The 23,789-nt window shown below is 57.7% G+C and overlaps 1 protein-coding gene across 4 annotated transcripts; it reads left to right on the plus strand.

Moving 5' to 3' along the window:
* Window positions 1-338: 338 nt before the first annotated feature.
* Window positions 339-19,035, plus strand: NOD2 (nucleotide binding oligomerization domain containing 2). 4 transcript variants are annotated; one of them, XM_090261138.1, is made up of 11 exons: window positions 1,691-2,157; window positions 3,291-3,396; window positions 5,843-7,661; window positions 10,624-10,707; window positions 10,921-11,004; window positions 12,032-12,115; window positions 13,876-13,959; window positions 14,438-14,521; window positions 16,300-16,383; window positions 17,038-17,121; window positions 18,898-19,035. In XM_090261138.1, the coding sequence occupies exons 1-11, from the start codon at window positions 1,699-1,701 to the stop codon at window positions 18,968-18,970; spliced, it is 3,045 nt and encodes a 1,014-aa protein (XP_090117264.1). In that variant the 5' UTR covers window positions 1,691-1,698; the 3' UTR covers window positions 18,971-19,035. The 4 variants fall into 4 exon arrangements, with proteins under 4 accessions (XP_090117262.1, XP_090117261.1, XP_090117263.1 ...); XM_090261136.1 differs by lacking the exons at window positions 16,300-16,383; window positions 17,038-17,121; window positions 18,898-19,035 and adding an exon at window positions 339-781 and having other exon boundaries at window positions 14,438-14,682; XM_090261135.1 differs by lacking the exons at window positions 16,300-16,383; window positions 17,038-17,121; window positions 18,898-19,035 and adding an exon at window positions 339-776 and having other exon boundaries at window positions 14,438-14,682.
* The last annotated feature ends 4,754 nt before the right edge of the window (window positions 19,036-23,789 follow it).

Below are 23,789 nucleotides of genomic sequence, written 5' to 3' on the forward strand. Positions count from 1 at the left end.
TGGTGGGGGGCTGCTGTTTGCACAGCTGAGAACCACTCCAGGGTTGAGCCCAGCGCTCTTCCTTCCTCCTCCTGTTCTCTCCTCTCCCTTCTGCCCTTCTCCACTCCTGACCCCTCTGCGTGGCCGTGGGCACAGAGAGGTGGCCGCCTTGGCCAGGGAGAACGGTTTTCGGGGCTGGTTTACTGTACCCTCTGCACTGGGGATGCCCTCCTTCCCAAGCGGCCAGACGCACAGGCAACCCTGCTGCCGTGGTCCCCTCACCCAGCCAGCGCAGGGCTTCTAGATGGAGAGCTCTCCTTTCCCTTACCGTGGCGGGCATGTGACGACAGGCAGAGAATGTTCCAGCCCCTCCCCTCCCTCGGTGGGATTTTGATTCAGGAACTTTCCCACCGTGCCTCTCCAGGGCCCCACCTTGTAGCTTCAAGATGCCGTGATGAATAAGACCCAGGCTTCAACGGGGGGCCCCCGGAGGGCGTGAAACACGTGACCCGTAGGAAAGACACCAGATCACCGAGGTCCTGGGAAGGTCCCTGACTTATAAAAAGAAGCAGGCATCCCCCCTGCCTTACCATGCACACACCCTTTTACTTTCATTTCCTGCAGTCCGCGTCCCCAGGACCTGTGACAACCACAGAATGGGCTCTGCTGGAAGATTCTCTCTGCTGCTCGGGCACCCTCCCGGGGCTTGAGCCTTCCAGAGGCCACATTCCCTCAATTCCCAGAACCCAGAGGCTGAGGCCGAGCCCAGCGCGAGCCGTGGACAGAGGCGAGAGCATGTAAGGTCTGATGGGGAGGGAGGTGAGGACCTGCGGCAGTTGGGCAGGGGACAGTGGTGACCGGGAGTCAGTGCCCTCTTGAGCTTTGAAACTACTGAGTTTGCGTGACAAAATTTGCTTCACTTGGGCTGGCTCTTTATAGCAATGTCTGGGTCTGCCTCTTGGGGTAGCAGAGGGAAAACTATACAGGCAGAGTCGGACCCCAGTGGGGAAGCCAAGTATAAGGGAATTAAAGGCGTGCTTCCAGAGTTGTACCGTCTGGGTTCAAATCCACCTCATCCGGCTGTGAACCCTTGTGCAGGCCACCTAGCCTCTCTGTGCCTTGGTTTTTTCATCTGTAGAATGGGGCTGGCCACAGCATCTTCAGATCTACTGCAGAGTGGACGGGAGGGGTAAATGACTTCAGACGGGAAACCGCTCAGGAGGATGCTCAGTACCGTGTAGGTGCTTCATGAGTACTAGCCATGATTGAGGCGGGAGCTGCTGGGGCCTGAATCCAGGCAGCGTGGAGGAGCCCTCCCGCACAGCCGCAGAGAGAATTCATTTCCTGGTCCCTTGGCAGACATCATTCTTCATATTGGCTCAGATTCTTTTCAACTGCAGAAGCCTGGGATGAAGCGTGGACACGGGAGCCAGGGGTCTTGATTTAACTCCTGCCGGCTTCAGACGCTCTGTGGGAGCTTGAGCCAGTTTCTTGCCTCCCCTGGGCCTCAGTTTGCACATCTGTACAATGGGGAACTTGGATAGGGAAATGTCTGAGGGCAGAGCCTTGGCTGGCTGGGACCCAGGGTGGAGTTCGCTGGACCCCTCCCCGGCCCTCCGCCCACGCGCCCCCCTGCTTCCGGAGTAGCCCCGCTGACCGCACCGTCCTCCGCAGGTTGTGAAATGTGTGCTGACCTCACTCTCCTCGGCAGGTTGTGAAATGTGCACGCAGGAGGCTTTCCAGACGCAGAGGAGCCGGCTGGTGGAGCTGCTGCTCTCTGGGTCCCTGGAGGGCTTTGAGAGCGTCCTGGACTGGCTGCTCTCCTGGGAAGCCCTTTCTTGGGAGGACTATGAGGGCCTCAGCCTCCTGGGCCAGCCCCTCTCCCAGCTGGCCAGGCGCCTCCTGGACATCGTCTGGAACAAAGGGGCGTGGGCCTGCGAGCGGCTCATCGCGGCGGTGCAGGAGGCACAGGCTGACAGCCAGTCTGCCATGGGGTGTGGCCGCTGGGACCCCCGCACACCCCACCCGGCCCGGGACCTGCGGTGTCACCGGCCAGCCATCGTCAGGAGGCTCCACAGCCACGTGGAGGGTGTGCTGGAGCTGGCGCGGGCACGGGGTTTCATCAGCCCGTACGAATGCGATGAGATCAAGTTGCCCATCTTCACGTCATCCCAGCGGGTAAGGCCCTTCCGTCCCGGGTGATCAGACTTCACAGGAAAAGGGTGCTGCTTAGTCACCAGGACTCATTTGTCGCCGTGAAGGCAGCCCTAGGGTGAGACATGGGTCATGGGTTTCCCCTGAGGAGGCGGCCGAGCGGGTAGAAGCTGTTGCATTTTGTAATTGCCCTGCTTGTGCTGAGAGGCAGTGCTGCGTGGCGGCCGAGGGCTCGGGGGCTGGAGTCAGGCTGATGCAGGTGTCTCCGTGCAAATGCTCCAGCCCTGACCTCTCCTGCCTCAGTTTCCTTGTTTGTAAACGCGCAGGCAGCTTCTTAGGAGACATCAGTGAGTTGATTTGTGTGACGCTCGGAACAGCGTCTAGCACATAGTGGGTGCTCTTGAACATCACCATGGGCTGCTAGCAGCTCGTTACCATGACATTTCATACTGCGCACTTCTGTGCTGTCTCTTTTCAATGAATAGCTCAACAGGTCAGAAAAAGTCATTAAATTAAATCTGCACTTAACAGTTAATAGAAGCACATTATATACTCATATAGTTCTGATGTGAAATGGTGTTAGGTCATAGACACTGGGGGTAGGGATATATCTTAGCCTCTGACAATGCCATTCCATAAGAACACAAACGTGTCTATCAGGTGTATTTGAACCTCTTTGTTTTATTCTCCCCCAAACAGTGACCCTCAGGCCTTGTGTGACACAGATGGAACAGTCATTACCATCCCACTGTATAGACCAGGGATTGGGGCCCAGCAAAGCACTCTGAGTAAGCTCACGGCTGTCAGTGAGAGGCCCGTGCTGAACCTGGTGCCTTCACTTATTCATTCATCATTCATTAAGTCATTCATTTATGCAGCCAGAATATATTTAGATGCCTACTATGTGACAGGCTCTGTCTGGAAGCTTATTGTGCTCACGGTGCCTTGCACATAGTAGGTCTTCATTAAGTACTTGTTGATGAGATACATGAATTATTGAATGAAGGAATTGGACTTCTCTAAACTCATGTTTGTTGTCTGGTTGCTTTTTTGGGGGCCTCTTATCATGCCTATGAAGTCACAGGAATCGGTAGAGCCCTTCCCACACCTCTTCATTGGCCCTTCTGGAAAAATAATGACTTTCGCTCTCCCCATAGGCAAGAAGGCTCCTTGATCTGGCCACGGTGAAGGCCAATGGGTTGGCTGCCTTCCTTCTACAGCATGTTCAGGAGTTACCAGTCCTGCAGACCCTGCCTTTCGAAGGTATGTGTGTATGTTCTTCTTCGTCCACCAGAAAAGGAAAGAAAGGGTGTGCTGGTTCCTGGTTCAGAGCAAAAACTCCAGGCGGAGACTCGCCCGTTAGACTCCCACTTACTGGCTGTGCAAGCCTCTCTCAGACCCAGTTTCCTCATTTTAAGGAGCACAGCACGCCTGTCTCACTGGGCTGCTGGGAGGATTAACCAGATCAATGTGTAACATGAAGGTTCGCTTTTATTATTTCCAGAATGATCTCAGGAGCTCCTGTGTAGCTGAGGGCTGAGGGCGGGTGTTGCTTCCTGGCCAGACTCTCATTATCTGTACCAGAAAGGTGTGGACGCACTTTGAGATAGGGCCGGTCTTTTGTTTGTAAATGCATCTTCCAGTTACAGCCGGCAGGCAACAGTACCTGAGTTTCAGGCGGACAGCGTAGTGATTAGGCGTTGAGACGCCTTGCAAAGGGCCGGAATCTCTTGATCTCTGCTGTGTGGCTATCCACTATCGGAAACTCTAGAACCTAGTGGATTTCAGTAAAGTGGTAGCGCTCATTCACTAGGTCACCAACCCCGCTCCGGTGTCTTGCCAGGTGCTTTGTTTACAACCTCTGTCCCCAGAGAAGTAGGTGTTGTTTTCTCAGCTTTACAGGCGTGAAAACTGGGGCCAGAGGTCCAGTGAGGAGAAGAGGAGGATGGGGCTGGTTTTAGACAGTCCCTGTCTTCGCTTTCTGTTCTCTTGGGAGAAGAGATCATCAATGGTAAAGAGGAGACGTCAGCGTGGTGCTGTTTGAGTCTTGTTCCCCTCGGCACTGAGGGCCCCTGTCTCTGCATGGTGCTGGCGGATGGATTTGTCACCACGGGCCCTGGGAGGGATGGCTGGAAGGCTGTGCCGGGCCCCTGGAGTGCACATGCTCACCTGAGAACAGGGCACAGACCTCAGCGCACAGCGCCCGCTAGCCCTGGGGTAATGTTTGCTGCTGACGTTAGCAAGCACCGCCGGCTGCCCACGCTGCGTCACCCTGTGCCACGGTGCACGAGTCCCCCAGGTCACGATCCTAGAGGTGACACCTGGCGTTTTGTTTTTAAAATGAGAGGTTTGTTTTGTTTGTTTGTTTTTCCTGGAGAATTTTGCTGTCATTGGTGGTGGCCGGAAAGCCAGCACTGGAAATCAGAGTATCAGGAATAGGTATGTTTTGTGATCTCTGTCCAGTGCTCCTGGTGCACCCATAAGGCATTAAGAGCCACAAAGGTCATCAGTTCTGGGGACAGAGGGGGAAACGCAGCTACAGGGCATCTCTCTCCTTTATGTGGCTCAATCCAGTTCCTGGGTGCTGAGAGCACTCTGGGAACATTGCCTGCTAGCCTTGGGGTTGGGAACACAGGGGCCGGAGCTTGGTAAGGGGACAGTGAGGCCGTGGTGGGGTGAAGCATGGTCTGACAGGAGAACTACCCCCTGACAAGGAAGTGGTTTGCTCGGGCATTAGGCTGAGAAAAGGAAGGCAGCAGTCATACTGTGGACATGCCCTACGTGTGGGACCCCAACTGTGGAGGGTGGGCGAAGAGGTTGGGGAATGGGCCTTGATCAGGAAGTCTTGTCCAAGGTGCGCCCAGGCCGAGGCCATCCCCCCACCCCCCAGCCCGATAATCTGGGATAATCCCCCCATTCGAGGTTTTGAATCACATCGGTCTAGTCCTCTTGGCAAGTAAGGTGACGTAGTCACAGATTCCGAGGGTTAGGATGTGGACATCTTTGAGGGGTGCGGAGGAAGCCATGGTTGTGCCTAAAACACACCCACTAATAATAATACTAATAAACACGGTCGTTTGAAAGTTTACTGTGCGTCAGGCAGTCTTCTACATGCTATTTTATCTCGGTTCCTCCTGAAACACCCCTTCCAGATGTGGGTTGTCCCCATTTTTACAGATACGATGACCGAGGTCAGCAGAGTGGCTTGGCCAGGCTGACAGCAGGCTCCGGTTTCAAGCTCAGGTGTGCCAGACTTGGACGCTGGGCCCGTTAGCCTCATACCTTCTGCTTCCCTGTGGGAAGGTGCAGCTGAGCCTGACTGGTGACGGGGTTTCTCTAAGGCTGCTCCGTCTGCACGGACAACGAGGGTCTTCTGGTCCGGCCCTGGGCTCCTTCCTGCCGTCAGTAGCCGCAATCGCACTAACTCCTGTCTTTAGAGCGCTTTTGTGTGGGACACTGAATAAAGCAGTTGCCATGAATGATCTCAATGGACCGCTGTAAAACCCTCTAAGGTAGGGACCCCCCCTTGGTTCCGCTTCTCAGGGGAGGAAGCTGAGGCTGAGGAAGGTTATGTGTCCGACCTCGCAGTTCAGAGCTGGTGCATGGGGAACCTGCGGGCTGTTCTCTCCCACCTGTGCCGGCACGCTGCCCCTGGCCGCCCCGTCTCTGCCCGGGTCCCACCTCATTGGCCTCTTCCTCTGTCTTCCAGAGGACGCTGCGTGCAGGAAGTACATCTCCAAGCTGAGGACCACGGTCTCCGCTCAGTCCCGCTTCCTGAGCACCTACGACGGGACAGAGAACCTTTGCCTGGAGGAAATCTACACGGAGAATGTGCTGGAGCTCCGGACGGAGGGGGGCGCGGCAGGACCACCGCAGCCGGGCCCCGCCGCCCTGGGCCTGGAGGAGCTCTTCAGCACCAGCGGCCACCTGAACGAGGACGCAGACACCGTGCTGGTGGTGGGCGAGGCGGGCAGCGGCAAGAGCACCCTCCTGCTGCGGCTGCTCTCGCTGTGGGCGGCCGGGCGGGACTTCCAGGAGTTTCTCTTCGTCTTCCCGTTCAGCTGCCGCCAGCTGCAGCGCGTGGCGAAGCCCCTGTCCGTGCGGACGCTGCTCTTTGAACACTGCTGTTGGCCCGACGTGGGCCAAGAAGACATCTTCCAGTTCCTCCTTGACCACCCTGACCGCGTCCTCCTCACCTTCGACGGCTTTGACGAGTTCAGGTTCAGGTTCACGGACGGCGAGCGCCACTGCTCTCCGACCGACCCCACGTCGGTCCAGAACCTGCTCTGCAACCTTCTGCAGGGCAACCTGTTCAAGAACACGCGCAAGGTGCTGACCAGCCGCCCCGACGCCGTGTCGGCCCTCCTGCGGAAGTACGTGCGCACGGAGCTGCGCCTCCGGGGCTTCTCCGAGGACGGCCTGGCGCTGTACCTGCGGAGGCGCCACCGGGAGCCCGGCCTGGCCGACCGCCTCCTTGATCGGCTCCGGGAAACCTCCACCCTCCACGGTTTGTGCCACCTGCCCGTCTTCGCATGGATGGTGTCCCAGTGCCACCGGGAGCTGCTGCTGCAGGGCGGGGGGTTCCCGAAGACCACCACGGACATGTACCTGCTGTTCCTGCAGCACTTCCTGCTGCACGCGTCCCCGCCCGAGGCGGCCCGCCGCGCCCTGGGGCCCGACCTGCTCCGAGGCCGGCTGCCCACGCTCCTGCGCCTCGGCCGCCTGGCGCTCGGGGGCCTGGGCCTGAGCTGCTACGTGTTCTCGGCCACGCAGCTCCAGGAGGCGCACGTGGACGAGGAGGACGTTTCCCTGGGCTTCCTGGTGCGCGCGCCGAGGGCCGGGCCCGGGGGCGCGCCCCCGCTGGAGTTCCTGCACGTCACCTTCCAGTGCTTTTTCGCCGCGTTCTACCTGGTGCTCAGCGCCGACGTGCCGCCGTCCTCGCTCAGACACCTGTTCCGTTGTCCGCGGACGGGGTGCGCCCCCCTGGCCAGGCTGCTGCCCACGCTGTGCGTGCGGGACTCGCGCTGCAAGGAGGGCTGCGTGGCGGCTTTGCTGCGGGAGGCCGAGCCGCACAACCTCCAGATCACGGCGGCCTTCCTGGCGGGGCTGCTGTCCCGGGAGCACCGGCGCCTGCTGGCCGCGTGCCAGGCGTCTGAGACGGCGCTGCGGCGGCGCCAGGCCTGCGCCCGCTGGTGTCTGGCCCGCAGCCTCCGGAGGCACTTCCACTCCATCCCGCCGGCCCTGCGCGGGGAGGCCAAGAGCATGCACGCCCTGCCCGGCTTCGTCTGGCTCATCCGGAGCCTGTACGAGCTGCAGGAGGAGCGGCTGGCGCGGGAGGCCGTGCGCCGGCTCCGCGTGGAGCACCTCAAGCTGACGTTCTGCGGCGTGGGCCCGGCCGAGTGCGCCGCCCTGGCCTTCGTGCTGCGGCACCTCCGGCGGCCCGTGGCCTTGCAGCTGGACCACAACTCCGTGGGCGACATCGGTGTGGAACAGCTGCTGCCTTGCCTGCGTGTCTGCAAGGCTCTTTAGTGAGTGTTGCCGGGCGATGCCCCGTCCAGGCGCAGGGGCGGGCACACCTGCTGGGGTCCCAGGCTCCAGGCCCAGCCCCAGACGGCCCCCTCTTCTGTGCAGCCCTGGCCGTGTCCCTTCCCCAGTCTGGGCTTCGGTTTATTTTATTATTTTATTTTTTATGTTAGTTTACGGTGTACAGCACAGTGGTTAGACAATTATATAATTTACAGAGTAAACGCCCTGATGATTCTAGTGCCCACCTGGGTCTTGGTCTAAATGTAGGATAACAGCCATAATTTATAGGGCGGCATGTGGGACAGGCGTGGTGCCACCCTTCCCAGAATTGCCTCTTTTAGCTACACGGCCACCCTGGGCTGTGGCAGGGACATTCTCTTTCCCTTTACCCTAGCGTTGAGGCTCAGAGACGTGACGTCACTTGTCGAGGGTCACGCAGGAAGTGGGAGAGCTGGGAGTCACAAGTCATGTCTTTCTGGTTACAAGTCCCCGCCCCCCATGAGCATCCTGTCTGTGGATGGGCTTCCGAGGCTCCCGGACAACTCTGAAGTCCCACGCAAGGTTTTGTGTCATCTGTGTCTGGGTTAGGAACTGCTCCACATCAGAGGCGACCTGTGCCCCATCAGAAACTTGAAAATTCCAACAAGATGGGAATTGCGGGGCCCCAGAGAGGAAACGTGGCTGTAGAGTTTCACCTGAGCTTTTGCTCCTTACGTGGTGCTGGGTCCTATGAGGCGTGGGCATCACCCACGCTGCCTTTGGCCCCGTCTGAAGGTGTGAGGTTCCCCGTTTGGGAGGTCGCTGCCCCAGCACCCATGGGCCTTTCTCCCTGTCTTGGCCCAGGCTGGCACAGAGGGTGTGCCCAGGTCTGGTGGTCAACACTTGGCAGGCTCCCCAACTTCCCTTTCAGCCTTGAAAGGGGATGTCCTGCCTCCTATTTATAACCCCAAGAAAGCAGAAGTTAAAATCTACTCCCCGCCTCTCAGGCGTCTGACCCTTAGCAAGGGACAAACCTTTCCTGGAACGTATTAGGATGACGTGCTTTCTCTAGGCCAAAGCGGCAAGAATCTTATCTTTGTGGAGCAAACACACAGGTAGCTACTAGAAACTGCGCAGTGACCTCCATCCCTTACCTAGGGACCGTGGCCCTAAGTGTATAAATACGATGTGATAAGATAACCGATAGCATATATAGTTAATATGCATATTACATATAATGAGTATGTATCGTAAGTGTGACTGTATCAGATGACACACTTAAATTGGGTGATTTGAGGAGAATTTAATAAAGGGAGTGTTTTCAAAGGCTTGGGCAGGTGTTAGGAGGAGCGGGGCCTTGGGGCTGGCGTTTCCAGACCAGTCTGTGGGAGCTGCTACTTCATAGGAAGAGGCACATGCATATTTCTGGACTATGGAACCGTAGTTCTCAAAGGGGTCCTTGAGCCCCAAGAGGTCAGGACCCACGGGCCTGGGTGATCCTCACAGAGCCATCCCTAAAATGAATGGAGCTTTTCTCCTTGGTGAGGAAGGCCCATGTGGTCCCTCTCCCCGCTGGGCTTCCCCCACCCCCAGCTCGGAAGGGCCGGTGGGAGTCTGGGCGCCTGTCTCTGGTTTCCGAGGAAGCTGAGGCTGGTCCGGCCGGACCTAGTCCTGTGGCTCAAACTCTCAGGCCAGAGGGGTTTGTGGCCATGCCGATTATTGGGCCCGTCCCCAGCGCTTCCCACTCTCTAGTCTGGGGTGGGGGCCAGGAATCTGCATTTAAGCCACGCTGTGAACACCACTGGTCGGTGGGAACCAGCCTGATGTTCTGTTAGCAATGACAGTCCTTGCCCAAGGATTGAAATTGCCAGCACTGTGGGGGCGGGGAACAAGGTTGCTATGTGGGCATTTCCTGAGAGAGAGAGAGAGAGAGAGAGAGAGAGAGGGAGGGAGAGAGAGACGGGGAGAGAGAGAGGCGCCACAGTGCCACAGGCCTCGTTCCCACCTGCAGTGTCTCCATGCCAACCGAAACCCTCCGTCTCCGGGAAACCTGAACACAAAGTGCCCTTATATGGGTTTCTTTAGGCCCTGGCTCTGACTCTGGGGTGGGGGCTTTCCAAGTTTTTGACTGCGACCCACAGTAAGAAAGAGATGAAACAAAAACTTCTCAGAATGACTTTCCCTCATCACCTGGGATTCACTCTGCTCCCTCCTCCTCTCCTCTTCCTTTTCCATTCAACAAGGGCCGCTCAGGGCCTCCCAAGTTTGTCTGAAGACGAAGAGTCCCACACATGGGGGTTAAGACACACAGAGCCCTGGGCCCTGCCCCACACGCTCTGAGTGGCGGGCTCCAGGTGTCGGGGAGGAAGTCTGCATTTTAGGGGTGCTTTCAGATCTTGTGATCGGGTGAGCTTTGGAAACAATGACCCAAGAGGCGTGTCAGGGGGCCCGCCAGGTGGGGTCTGGCCTGCAGGAGTGACGTTCTCGGGGGGAAGGGCTGGATGGTGGGGCCTCACCAACCACAGCCCACCTGCTGGTTTCCCAAAGCATCGGCCCCCCGGTCTAACTGGTCTACCATCTGCTGGCCTAGCTGGTGGCACGTCTAGTTCCTCCACACCTTTGCCACGGAGCAGCTCCTTCCCACCTCGGAACCTTCTAGGAGGCTGCGCTGATGACCGCTTCCCCTTCACAGCTGGGAAGGGTGCCCCGCCCCCCCCAGGTTAGGTCTGTGCCTTCCCGAGGACCCAGCGTTCTTTAGCAGGGACTCTGGGCCCCCAGTTCCTGAGCCAACCCCCACGTTGTGCGTGATGTCAGCATCCTGGCCAGGGATGGGGGAGCCTCCGCTCTTCCATCTTGGCGGTGTTTCCCGGAAGCACAGAGGCTGGCACTTTGGGGGCGAGTGAAAGTCTCTTTTGAGGTTTTGGTCACTTTTTTCCCCCTTCTCAAGAGCTCGGTTTTCAAGTGTATTTATTTGGTGTCTTTTAGCCTGCGAGACAATAACATCTCAGACCGCGGCATCTGCAGGCTCGTGGAACACGCCCTGCACTGTGAGGCGCTGCAGAAGTTAGCGTAAGTCGGGCTGGGCCGGGCCTTTGGGCCCCGTGTCCCCAGCCTTATTCCCGGCCATGGCCCCGGGAGCCTCTGGGAGCTGATGGGCTGGGCAGGTGTGTGCTTGGCCGCAGGGTGCAGGTGCCTCTTGTCCTGAGGGAACAGGCTGCCCTGGGTGGGGTGGGCCCCGTCCGTTGTACCTTTGCTCCACGTCTCTCTCTCCCAACTTTCCAGTTTATTCAACAACAAACTGACCGACGGCTGTGCGCGGTCCCTGGCCAGGCTCCTGGAGTGCAGGCAGAACTTCCTGGCTTTGAGGTGAGCCTCGACTTCCCCGTTCATTGGACGCTGTCCTTCTTCCCCACGGCTCCACCAGTTGGGGGCTGCAGTCAGACGTGGAGGCTGGGCGTCCAGCTGATGGAGCTTCGTTGTTCAGAGCCCAGGGGGCGCGGAGCCAGACCGCCTGAGGTTTGAACCCAGGATCCCTGCGATTTGGATCCTCACTAGCTGTGCGGCCTTGGGTCAGCCCACTGCGTGCCTCTTTTCTCCTTCTGTAAAATGGAGAGAGTTGAAACGGCTGCCTCCCAGGCAGGGGTGATGAGCAAGGGAGTTAGTATCCATATGCCCCATATAGTAAGTGCTTCCCATGGGAGTGGAAGACCCTGGGGAGCCACGGAAGCTCTCAGCACACTTATCTGTGTCAGTCCGCTCTTCCAAGGAGGGATTCGATGTGCCAACCGTTTACCTATTCATCGGGAGAGGGGCTAGCAATACCTGCCCTGCAGGATCCTTGTGAGTCGGAGCGGCGTAGTGTGAAAGTTCTTTGAGAAAACGAAAGCGCGCTATTGTTCCAGGAAGCCTGGGCTTGCGGTTGAGAGTTCTGGGGGCCTCTCTGAAGTGTCCAGATTTGGGCGGAACCCCCTCCCGCAACCCCTGCCAGAGGGCTCAGCAGGTCCCCTCCTCGCTCCCCGTCCTGGGCCTGCCAGGAAGCGGGCCCGCACTACCTGCAGCGCGGTGGAGCCAGGAAGGCTGCAGGGGGCAGAGCTGGAGGGAAAGGGGGACAGTGAGTCACCCAGGCTCCCCTGGGACACTGCCCGCCAAGGCCTCTGCCTCCTGCGGGTCCTGCCCACACCAGTCCCCCTGCTCGCCCCGTGCCTGCGGGAAATGGGGTGCTGGGTGCTGGTGGGTAAACTCCCCCAGCCCGGACTGGCTCCTGCCTCCTGCCCCCGCGTCCCCAGAGCAGTGTTTCCAGGGTTCTCTGTCCCCACCGCACTGTCCCCAGCAGACCCCGACCGTCGGTGCCCACGGCCCGCGCCGCCTCAGCCTCCTCTGCCTTCCCTTCCAGGCTGGGGAACAACCGCATCACGGCCGCGGGAGCCCAGGTGCTGGCCCAGGGGCTCAGGGCCAACGCCTCCCTGCAGTTCCTGGGGTACGTTGGATTTCGGGGCCCGGGCTGGGTGGAGGGTTTTGGGGCAGGCGGAACTCTGTAGCCCAAAGGCCCCGGGGGCAGCCCAGGGCAAGGCAGGGAGACAGTGGGTGGCCCATGGCTGCCTGGTGCTTGCTTACCCCTCAATAAACAGGAAGTTCAGGATGTCGGGGGCGGGCAGGAAGCCTTCGGGTCCTCGTGGGTGCCGGGGCTGAGCTTCTCACCTCGGTCTGCAGAGCGCCGTCGCCTGGCCCCCGCCCCAGGCGTGAGCAGGACCCACAAACCAGGCATTTTCAGAAGCTCCCGGAGGAGGTGCAGCCCCGGCGAGGCCCGAGGACAGGGCAGGGCAGGGGAAGGCTGGAGACCCGACCAGTGGGGTGATGCTCCACGGATCCTCCCTAGCTCCTGCCCACTGGAGGGCAGGCCAGGCCTGCGAGGGGCGGGGGGCGGGGGGGGGGCAGGAGGCTGGGAGAGCAGTTCTCCCAGCCCCAGGGCCCCAGAGTGGAGCTTCCTGCTTGCTAGGCAGAGCGACAGCCCCCAACACTGCTCCGTGCAGTCCCCTGCAGCCCCTCTCCTGTCCTGTCATGCCCTGGTGGGCCCATGTGACAAGAACTGGGGGTTTGAGAACCCAAGGCTGTAGGAAGACAGAATAACCGTAGGACCATGTGCCCATTTCACAGGCAGGTGAGCTGCCCCCAGGTGCAGCTGGAGCCAGGAGCGTCGCTGTTACTGGGGACGCCAGCCCCTCTTCCAAGCTGCCTTAGTAACTCAGAGTCTAGTACGGGGGGGTGGCCGTAGCCCTCCGGAGCGCCTCCCTATTTGAGGTCCCATCTGGCACATCCGGTTTATCTTTCGACACGTGTTTATGACGGCACCCGTGGGGGCCATGCCCCGTGCTAAAGCCCCCAAACGCCATCCTTGGACGCAAACTGTTCTGTGACTTTCATTTTTTCCTCAACCATAGAGTATAGACACCTTTTCATCTCAGATAACCCCGTTGTTTAAAGAACAGCTAGCTGCTCAGTGTCCCGCTGGTTGGGTGTTGTGATCCATTTCACTGGTCTCACGTTGCGGCCCCCTCGGGTGGTCCTCGGGATTTTTGCTCTTACAGCATCCCATCCTCGGGGCACAGGGCGGTGTTGGCACATAGACAGAGCTTGATCAATATTTCCCTAAGAACGGAAGAGCCGTGGACATCTTAGTTCAGCTCTCTTTGCTCATGTGGGCACACACGTGTCCAGGCTAACTCCCCCGGTGTCAAAGAGCTGAGTCACAGGGATGAGCTGGGCCGCAGCGTTGAAAAGAGAGGTGTTCCCAAGTTTCAGGGGGTCTGATGGGCCAGAAGGTAAAGGAGCTGGGCAGCAGGATGAAACCAGGCGTGTTCAGGGATAACGAGATAGACCAGTTCTGAGCAGTCTCAGGGTAGTTGAGAACTTACGAGTCCAGCTATCAGGAAGCAGATCCAACCTAAATGTCAAGAAAAAAATGTCACGGCCGCGTGACTTGCCTTTGGGAGTGAGTTCCTCTCCCCTGAGGGGATGCGCTGGGGGTTCTTACGTCTGATTTAAAGCAGCTGAAAAACCTGAGTGAAGGCAGGCTCCCTTGGCTGGGACCTCGAAGCCCCCCTGAGACCTTTCTGGGACTGGGGGGGGGTCCTGCCCCCCTGGCCGGGGCCAGGGATAGGAAGGGTACTACCAGCACATGTCTAGGACACATGGCAGGTCCTCAGTGACACTGTCTGTGGACTCTGTTGGCCTTCTCAGGTTCTGGGGCAACAATGTGGGCGACAAGGGGGCCCAGGCCTTGGCGGAAGCCCTGGGCGACCACCCGAGCTTGAGGTGGCTCAGGTAAGCTCCAGCGTCTGTCCCGTAGCTGTCACGGGGCAGCCAGCCTGAGGAGGGAGGAGCCTGGGCCAGTTCTGAAGGTCTCTGAGCTTCATATTTACCCACCCACGTTAGGCAGTGGGACGAGAAAGAAAGACCATTGGATTCAGAGTCAGGACACTTGAGTCTTTCTGGGTGACTTTGGAGATGATCCTTCCCCTCTCAAGGGCCTTGATTCCCTGCCTGTAAGTTGGAGATCTTGGGCTGGAGCCAATACATTTTATCGGAAGGACCCACTCTAATGCACCCCGTCGGGAAGGGTTCTGAGGCAGCTTCTGGGCTTGATGGGAGGGAGCACAGTGAGCAGTGACTGGCGTCTGAAAAGGGGCGGAGTGGGAAGGGGGCCATGTGTGCCATGCTTGCCCTTCGTGGCTGGGCTTAGCCCCGAGCCCCGCCTTCCCCCCCCGGCTCTGACACGTTCTCGTCCTCTGGTCACATCCAGCCTGGTGGGGAACGGCATTGGCAGTGTGGGTGCAAAAGCCTTGGCGTTGATGCTGGAAAAGAACATGGCCCTGGAAGAACTCTGGTGAGTCTGGGGGAGTCCCTGCTCTGGGGGTGGGGGGCCGCTGGCCGCCCCTCTTCATCCCTGGGCCTCCGCTGGCAAGCAGCTGTGTGGACGAGACAGAGGTGTGTGACTGAGTGATCAGGTCACGGGATCCTGGGCGGCTGAGGCTTCGGGAACCGGGCACAGAGGTGCTCACTCTATTTAATTACATTGATGGGTTTGTGGGTTTGGGGTCGGCCTCCATGCGGCCTCATGGTTGAGCGCAGATTCCGGACTCAGACGGGCTGAGCTTCGAGGCTGGCTGCGACCTCTGAATCTCGGGGTTCTTCAAGTGGAAAACACTGGCCTACGAATGAAACGAGGCAATGCCTGTGAAGAGCTTAGTGTGTGAGTGCTTCAGCATGTTCCACGGGGTCGGTGGCGGTTTTGCTGCTGTGACAACAGCTACAGTCAACTAGGCCTGTGACCGCTACTCAGGTTTCTCCTTTCAAAGTGATGGCACCCTGGCTGGTGTGGCTCAGTGGGTTGAGCGCTGGCCTGTGAACCATGAGGTCGCCGGTTCGATTCCCAGTCAGGGCACATGCCTGGGGTGTGGGCAGGGTCCCCAGTAGGGGGTGTGTTGGAAGCAACCACACATTGATGTTTCTCTCCTATTTCTCCCTCCCTTCCCCTCTCTCTAGAAATAAAGAAATAAAATCTTAAGAAAAAAAAACGCAAAGTGAGTGGGGGTGGCTGAGAACAGTGGGTGTTAGGGTCGGGGCACTCTGGGAGGCGGAGTGGAGTTTGGGGGAAGGTCAGAGGTGAACTGTGAGTCATCCTCACACTGTTGACCTGGAACTCATTCCAGGTTTTCCATCCTCCCGATGCCACCAGTCTAGTCTCACAAGTCCCGGGCAGGTATCAGGGAGATAACATGCCGATTTATTCAGGAAGCAGAAGGGCACAGAAACCTCTGAGCGTTGTCCCAAAGGGACACCCTGGCTGTGGGCAGGCTCACTGGCTCCGCCCATGTCCCGTTGCCGATACCCGGACTGGGTCTGCCCTCTCGGGACTCCTTGTTGGAGGAGCCCTGGCTGCGAGAGCATCCCTTACGACCTCTGTAGGCTGCGGGGGAGGGAGGACCTCCGCCTGCAGTGTGGGACTTGCTCGTCCATGGACAAGCGCGGACAGCCCAGGGTCAGGAGCACGGTTCCATGAGGCCAGCGGGGGGCTGGGCTCGCTGTGTTCTGTCACATCCTCAGTCTGTGGCCACGTTCCCGTGGTCGGCTGCCTCACGATCGCAAGAGGGCTGCCGTGCCTACCACGTTCTGGTGTGTCCTAGGATCCAGTCTGCGTGGCCGGAAAGGGCAAAGGCGCAGGCCAGCTGGTCGCTCCCCACTTTGAGGAGCATTCCCAGGAGCCCCACCTGCCAGCGTCCCCGTACGTGCCCACTCATGGCAGTGTGGCTGTCTCCCAGCTGCAGTGGAGAGTGGGAAATGTCACTTCCGTTGTTTGTTGGTTGTTTTACCAAGCAAGGGCTGCCCCAGACAAAACCAGGCCTCTGCTGATAAGAAAGAAAGGGAAAATGGGTATTGAGTCCCTGGAACATGGGGGCACTTGGGTGAATTCTCTCCCCAAAGTGTCCCTGGAGCAGAGACCGTCACCCCCACCTCATCTGCTCACTGTATTTGCAAATGCTGACTTCCGGGTGTGGGTTTCCTGAGTGTGGAGGTGTGGCTCACCTTCATGGACCTCGTCTTCTGTGATGAATGTTAATAAATGTTACTGCAGCCACTGAGCCTTCTCCTTCTTCTCCCCAGCCTGGAGGAGAACCACCTCCAAGACGAAGGTGTATGTTCTCTCGCCGAAGGACTTAGAAGAAATTCCAGTTTGAAAGTCCTCAAGTAAGGAGCCCGTAAGAAGGAGTCGGGACAGCAGTGACCAGCATGGGGAGGGGGGTTTCTGAATTGGAGACCTGGGCAGGCGCCCAGCCCGGCGAACCCCCACGTCCTGGCTTGGCCCTGGCAGAACGTGGCTGGTATTGCCAGGCATCCCCGAAATGCAGGCAGAGGCTCCCAGGCAAGCTAGCCCCAGCAAACCCCGGTGGGAGGGCCGTGACATGGTTTAGAATAAACCATTCTTTGCTGGGTTCTCATACGACGTGAAGTGGATACTCTTTTAGGCCCATTTTAAAGATAAGAAATTGGGGCTAATTTGCTTGCGCTCAGGAGGGAAGTGGTGTAAGTTGGATCGGACCCAGGAAGTCCGGCACTAAAATGCGTGTACGTAACAGCCACGCTGTAGCACCTTCCCCAGGGAGTCACCGCTTAATCAGGTGCACGACTCCGGTGGACGGAAGAGAGAGGAGTGCACGTCACTTTAGGCTTCGAGCCTTGGCTGATGAGCTCCTTGGAGACCTCAGCAGGAGAGGGCCAGGTCGGGGGGGGGGGGCAGGTGGGCTTCAGCAGGCTGGCCAACTCCCAAAGCGTCCTTTATTGGGACAGGCCAGGAGGAGTGCCGAGCACCCGTGACGCTCACCACTGCATCTTCCTCTCCAGGCTGTCCAACAACTGGGTCACCTTCCTTGGGGCACAAGCCCTCCTGCAGGCCCTTGAAAGGAACGACACCATCCGGGAAGTCTGGTAAGGGCCCTGGGAAGACCTCTCCACCGCTCTGAGTCTCGGTTTTCCAATCTGTAAAATGGGGCGAGGGGAGAGAGGAGCTTGAGGATTTCTAAGGTCCCTTTTGGCTCTGAACGCCCGTGGCAGTCTGCATGTGATGGATGTAGTTCTTTATCTGGGAAAGATGTCTTCATGGCTCTGAGCAGGGACCAATTCTTTTATTTTTAACTCATGAGTATGTATTTGCAATGGCACTGTTCGAACCAGTAGTGTGGTGGAAGAGTAACAGAGGAAAGAACCCAGCTCCTGGCCTCCTGGGTGTTACATCTGCCTTCTTAGGTCAAGGCCACGTGTGAGGCCACGTGTGAGGCCATGTGTGACTCAGGGTGGACGTTACTCAGGGTGGGAACTGTTGTACAGGGCGTCCAAGTCTTTATACCTAAAAGCCATATTCTTTCATGTATTTGAAGAAAACGATTGAGTCGCAACTTCAAAGGCTGATCCTCCTTCCCAGGGACGCAATTATCACTCAGATAATGAGTAGAAAGCTTCCCCCTGGTTTAACACACCGTACGTGAACGATGCTGTGATGTTTCAGACCCAGAGCTAGGAACCAATGCAGATGCACCTCAATTTACCGCGGGGTTGCGTCTCAATAAATCCATCGTGAGTTGAAAGTGCCATTCAGTCCGAAATGCGTTGAATACACATAACCCACCGAACATCCCACCGTGGCCATAGCCCGCGTTAAACGTGCGCAGGACACTTACATCAGCCTCCAGCTGGGAAACGTCTTCTATTGCTCAGCGTCATGAGAGAGTCCCATCCCACAGTCGCTAGCCTGGGCAAAGGTCAAAATTCAAAGGGCGGTTTCTACTGAACACATTTCATTTTGCACCACCGTGAGATCAAAAAATTACATCAAACCACTGTAAGTTGGGGCCCATCCGTAGTTTTAAAACTAGGAGATTCCTCCATAAAAATCTATGCTTTAGAGTTTTCTCAAAAAGAAAGAAAGAAAGAAAGAAAGAAAGAAATTAAAAGTGGACCCCCCACTGCAAGCGCCAGGAATGAAGCAGAGCAGAGGAAGGAGCGACCCCACTGTGCAGGGCAGGCTGGCCCGGGGCTGACCGCACACCACCCGGCTGCTGTCGGGGACCCCCGGGCTGCTGTGCGTCACCTGCCCCATCCCAGGGGACCTTGTGAACCTGCTTTCAATATGCAGACTCCTCCCTCCCTTGAAACGCATATTGAGGCAGCGGCAAGTGCAGGTATCAAGCGGTGAATTTAAAAATAAAGAGTTCTAAAATGTGCCCTGTGATGGAGAGGCCGTGGGCTGTACGACTGTGTGATCCCTGTGCCCTGAGAGGTCCTCGGCCTCGGGCAGTGCGAGTTTCTGTTGTTGTTTTTTATTTAAAATCATCGCACAGCCCTGATGCATGTCACGCTGTGTGTCTGGGGGCAGCAAGCCAGCAGCCGGTGGGTGTTTGAAGGGCTCTGATGTTCATTTCCCGTGGGTGGCGCTGGGGTCAGGGGACACCTGGTCCTGCCTGTCGCGTCCTGGACCGGTTCTGCTGTTGCCTTGAAAAGGATGGCCAGCCGGCCGGGCCCAGTGTGTGCTCTGAGCGCAGCCCCTGAGCCTGTCTGACCAGGCACCGTGACTCGTGAGCTGCCCCGGGTTCCCCAGCAGACGGCCCCCCCAGGGCCGCGGCAGGCTTTAGAGAGCTCGGCTTCCCTTAGAAAGCAATGCTGTGGGTCTGTTCTCACTGCAGCCTCTCTTCGCTTTACCCGCTTCAGGCTCCGAGGAAACGCTTTCTCTCCCCAGGAAGCCGAGGAGCTCAGCCGCAGGGACACCCGACTCCTGCTGTGACGCGGCCCCCGGGGGTCTCAGGCTGTGTGTGAGCCCTGGGAGCGGCGTCTGCTTGGCCCCGGAAGCTGCCTACACCTGGCAGCAGCCCATGCAGACGGAGCCCTGTCCTGCCCAGGGTCCACGTGGGAGGCCCCCTGGGCCCCCGGCGGAGGAGGACCATCAGCGTCCTTTAGAGTGGACGTTTCCCAAGCCCACTCTGGCTGTGAAGCTCTTCCCAGGGGCTGTAGAAGAGGAGCACCCCATCTGTGTCACGGGACCAGCCTCCTGCAGACATGACGTGCCAGTGGGCCCACGAAGGCTACTGGTACTTGTTGGCATGGAGACCTGCAACCCCACGAGGGGCCCCTTTCCACAGCTCTCGCAGCGAGGGTGGTGGTTCAGGAAGAAACTTCCTGCCATGTCTCAACTCACGCCCCAGCCATCCAGCTGCTCCCACATCTGGCTCCGACACTCATCCTGGGCCCTGCACCTGGCGCTTCGATGTGGTTGAGGATGGCGAGTATCAGTGTTCTCAGCTTTGATGTGCCCCCCAACCCCCACCCCAGGATGGGAGGGGCTACAACGCCCCCGCTCTCCTTTTTGGTCCTGAAGACATTATGGGGAAGGGACACAAGACAGCCATTTAGTCCCCACGATAGTGTAGATTTGCAAGAAGAAGATGACCTCACCACGGCTGGTACCACACGTGGACTTTCACTTTTGGTGAAGTGAGTTGCTCGTTGGTTAAGCCTCTGGAATCAACTCTCCATCCAAATGCAGCTTTGAAAAGTGAATCTGTGCCAGGACTTGGAACGGCCCCACCAGCTCCCCACGTCGATGCCATGAACCGAGCTCTGACAGCAGACTTCCAGACTCTGTTCCTAAGAGACGGTTCCGGGTTGTGTGCGCCAGAACGCTTCAGGATGCAGAGTTGTGGATGGGACGTTTACAGGGGCGAATTCGAAGGCCCTTCCTTATGAAGCAGGTGTTTTTCTAGATTTTTCAGGATGATGTGTGTGTAGCCTTGGTAGACTGTCCAGTGCTGTGCAAGTGTTATTATTTTAAACATTGTTATTTGTGAAAACTGGTTAATATTTATCAATGACTTTGCTTTTTTCTCACAAGTTTATATTTTTATAAAAAAAACACGAGCAAATAGTCACCGAGGAGAAAACTATGGTGTCCCCCAAGCTGTCTTCGTTGTGACCAAACCTTTTTTAATGTTCCTGCAACTTGTCAAATATTAAAGCACCCTTTTCTACTTGAAGGGGAGAAGTGATGTCTTTGACCAGATAATTTATTGCTCAGGGCAAAGCAATGATTAGAAACTGCCTTGCCAGCTCTGTGGCGTCAGCCTGGCCAAGGCTAACCCAGCGTGCTGTTCTGGGCCGTGCTGACCCTCACAGCGCCCGTGCGGAAAGGCCTCGGCCACCCCTCTATTCTCTCCCAGTGGCTCCAGGCGGCTCTTAACAGGAGACGAGGGAGAAGAATTGGGAACAGCTTTCCTCAGCCAGCAGCTTCCTGGCCAGGCCTCATGGAAACGTTTCTTAGCTGCATCTAACGAGCCAGGGCTCAGGTGGCCGCTTACCAAAGCAAAACCCTCGTCTTTGAAAGGTCCTGCGTGTGTCTGGCTCATTAAATGCTGCGGCGTCTCCCGGGGCTCCTGCGTGGGAGCGCGTCTGTGGGTTCGCCATTTGGTGGTGTTAGGTTCTGTCCAGACCACCGTTTCTGACGGCGGAGGCTGGGGGGGGGGGGGGGGAGGGAGGTGGGCCCCCTCGTCTTGATGCCTGAGCCCTGCAGCCTCTTTGCACATCTTGGATCGTGAGGGCGTCTTCCTTAATTCCAGTCCTCCATTATATCAGCCAGACACGTTAGGGTGGTCTGCGGGTGAGCAAAACAGACACGGTTCCTGTCTTCAAGGCAGTTATGGGGAGGGGAGAAGGAGGGGAGAGGGGGGGGGAGGGAGAGAGGCTGGAGCCAGGTAAACAGGCAACGAGCTGTCAGGGAGAAAAAGCTTGATACGTGTTTGGGCTGAATAATGTCCCCCAAAGGGTCCCAAACCCTGGGACCTGTGAATGTTGCTTGTATGGCAAAAGGGACTCTAAAGATGTGATTAAGTCGGGAGTCTTGTGATGAGGAGAGTGCCTTGGACGATCTGGTTAGACCCCCAGTGCAGCTGCAGGCACGCTTGCAAGAGAGGGGCAAAGGGGGTCTGACCCAGAAGAAGACAGTGGGACCGCGGGTGTGAGACACTATACTGCTGGCTTTGACGGTGGAGGAAGGGACCCCGGGGCCCCAGGGATGTAGCTCTGGAAGCTGGAAAAAGCCAGGACACATTTGTCCCGAGGACGGGTGTCGCCCTGCCGCCATTTTGGTTCCAGCCCATTTGGGACCTCTGGCCTCCGGGACTGTAAGGATAAATCTGTGTTATTTTAAGCCACCAAGGATACGGCAATCTGTTGCAGCCCCCATGGAAATGAACAGTGCGTTTGAGGCAAGCTGAGCAGAGAAGGTCTCCAGATGGGCGTGAAGAGGTAGAGCGGTCAGGAAGGACCTAGCTGGCCATGGTCAGGAGCTTGGGCTGGGGCGTAGGACAATGGCCACCATTGCAGCCTTCTAAGCAGGGGATGTGACCCAAGGCCATTGAAGGAAGATCTCTTTTGCTCCTGGGTGGGGAAGGGACTGGAATGCAGGGGCTGGGGGTAAAGGGCAGAGGAAATGGGGAGGCCATCTAGGACTGCCTAGGAGCTATTGCAGGGGAGAGGCAGTGGCTGGCCCGAGGTGGCGTCTGTGTGGGTGGAGAGGAGACGGATTCTAGAGACATTCTAGAGGTAGGTGCCCAAGGGTCTGCAAATGGCCTGGATGAGAGAGACGAGGGAAAGGGAAGAATCCAGGGTGGCTCCCAGATTTTTGACTTGAGTAACTGGGAGACTAGCCATGACAGGTAGGAAACCAGCTGGGAGTGGGAGGGACTTCCGTTCTGGATTCTCAGGTTGGAGTCACCTAGGCGGAGAAGTCAAGTGAAGCCATCAAGCTATGGTGGAGGAGTCACGGCCAGAGAGAAGGCCATGGGTGACCTCGGCGTCAGGAGGGGAATGGGTCCCTTGGGCCTGGGTGACATAACCCAGGGACAGGTCACGGAGAAAGAAGAGTTCAGAGAGCTCAGATAAGAGCGATGCTGAGCTCCAACCATGTGATTACTGCCCGGGCTCAGAGTAGAAGTTTCCTAACTGAAAAATCCAACAGATCCCCTCCAGAGCATTCCAGGCCTGTGTAGGTAACTCGTGAAGGAGGACGTGAGCCTTAAAGTTCTCTGATCGGGACGTCACCGGGAAGGTGTGTGCTGGGGTCCAATGGCTTACCCAGCAACGGACGGAGTGCGCATCTGCAGCAAAGACTGTCATTCTTCTGTGTAGGAAAAGGTATCAGAGCAGGAGGATTTTTAAAAAGAGCTTCAGTGATATTCACCATCATCCCAGAAGGAAACAAAAGTCCATCTGAGTGTTCCCCCCGCTGCAGCACAGAAAACCAGATGCCAAAATGAATCCGCCTCCAGAGCCGTGGGCGGTAGAACCCGATTCCAGGCGGGCTGAGTTGAGAGGACAGCATCGTTTCATTATTGCACCAGCACGTCCGCGCCTCCCCCACCGGGGACGCTGCAGCCCAGCGTGGGCAGCACACAGCGCTCAGGGCACAGACCCGGCGGGGCCTGCGCCTGCGGGAGTGCACAGCCCCCGGCCCTGGCTGGCAGGCTACAGGGGCACAGCATGGTCCTGAACAGCGTGGGGACCAGCCTCGGCCGGCTCCCTTGCAGAATTATGTGGGGAGGGGCGGCAGCTGTGCAGACCTGCGACCCAGGACTTCTGGCTCCCCGCCTTCTGGCTGTGAATTTAATCCACCTGCCATCACTACCAGGACAATTCACAAATCCAGTCTCCTAGGCATTACCACCCCCACCGCCCCCCCTGCTGCCCAATCAGTCACCCTGAACGCCCTTCCTACAGGAGATCCGCACCCTTTTATTTTCAGGCTCACATCCCCCTACCCCCAGGAAACAAGGGGCTCCTTGGGGCGCCCTTGACCTCACTGCTGCATCAGTCTCCTGACAGGTCTCCCTGCCTCTGCTCCTGACCCTCAGTCTGAGCCTGATAAACCAAGCGAGACCAGCCCCACTCTGACCTCAACTCTCCAGGACTTCCCATCTGGCGCAGGGTGAGAGCCAAGGTCTCCTGCAGGCGTGACCCTGCCCCTCGCATTTCCTCCCGCGCCCCTTTGCCCAGCACACCCCCGTTCTCTGCGCTCCAGCCACACTGGTTCTTGGCCATTCCTTGATGATGCCAACAAGCCCGCTGCTGCTTCCAGAAATTTGCTCCTGCTTCTTTCCTCTTATGGAGACACTTCCCTAGACGGAGGGCAGTGTTCGTGTTTCCTTCAGGTCTTTGTCCAAACGTCACCTCGTTAAGGGAGTCCCTTCCTGAAACACTCCACCTACAAGAGCGGTCCCTGTGACTTTCTCCTCCCCTGTCCTGCTGGCTACTGTCTTCTCAGCACGAGCTGCTTCTGTTCAGTGGCTTCTTGCATCTCCTGCTCTCCTAGCACGTCAGCTCTGGAACCAGGGCCAGCCCCCCTGTTGTGCCCTCAGAGACTAGACAGTGCCTGGCACATAGTAGGTGCTCAAATATTTGTTGAATGGAGAAAGAATCCACCCTACTTAAAGGGGGCAGAAAGTAGAAGTTTGGGCAGATTGTGATGATGAATCTCCTCTCCCCCAACATCATTAGTGACCCTTCTTAAGGGAGGGTTGTTTCCTGGGACAGGGATTGTTCCTAACGTAGCTGGT

Source organism: Furipterus horrens, unplaced genomic scaffold (genome assembly GCF_987537825.1).
Source record: "Furipterus horrens unplaced genomic scaffold, mFurHor1.1.pri manual_scaffold_13, whole genome shotgun sequence".
NCBI classification, from domain to species: domain Eukaryota; kingdom Metazoa; phylum Chordata; class Mammalia; order Chiroptera; family Furipteridae; genus Furipterus; species Furipterus horrens.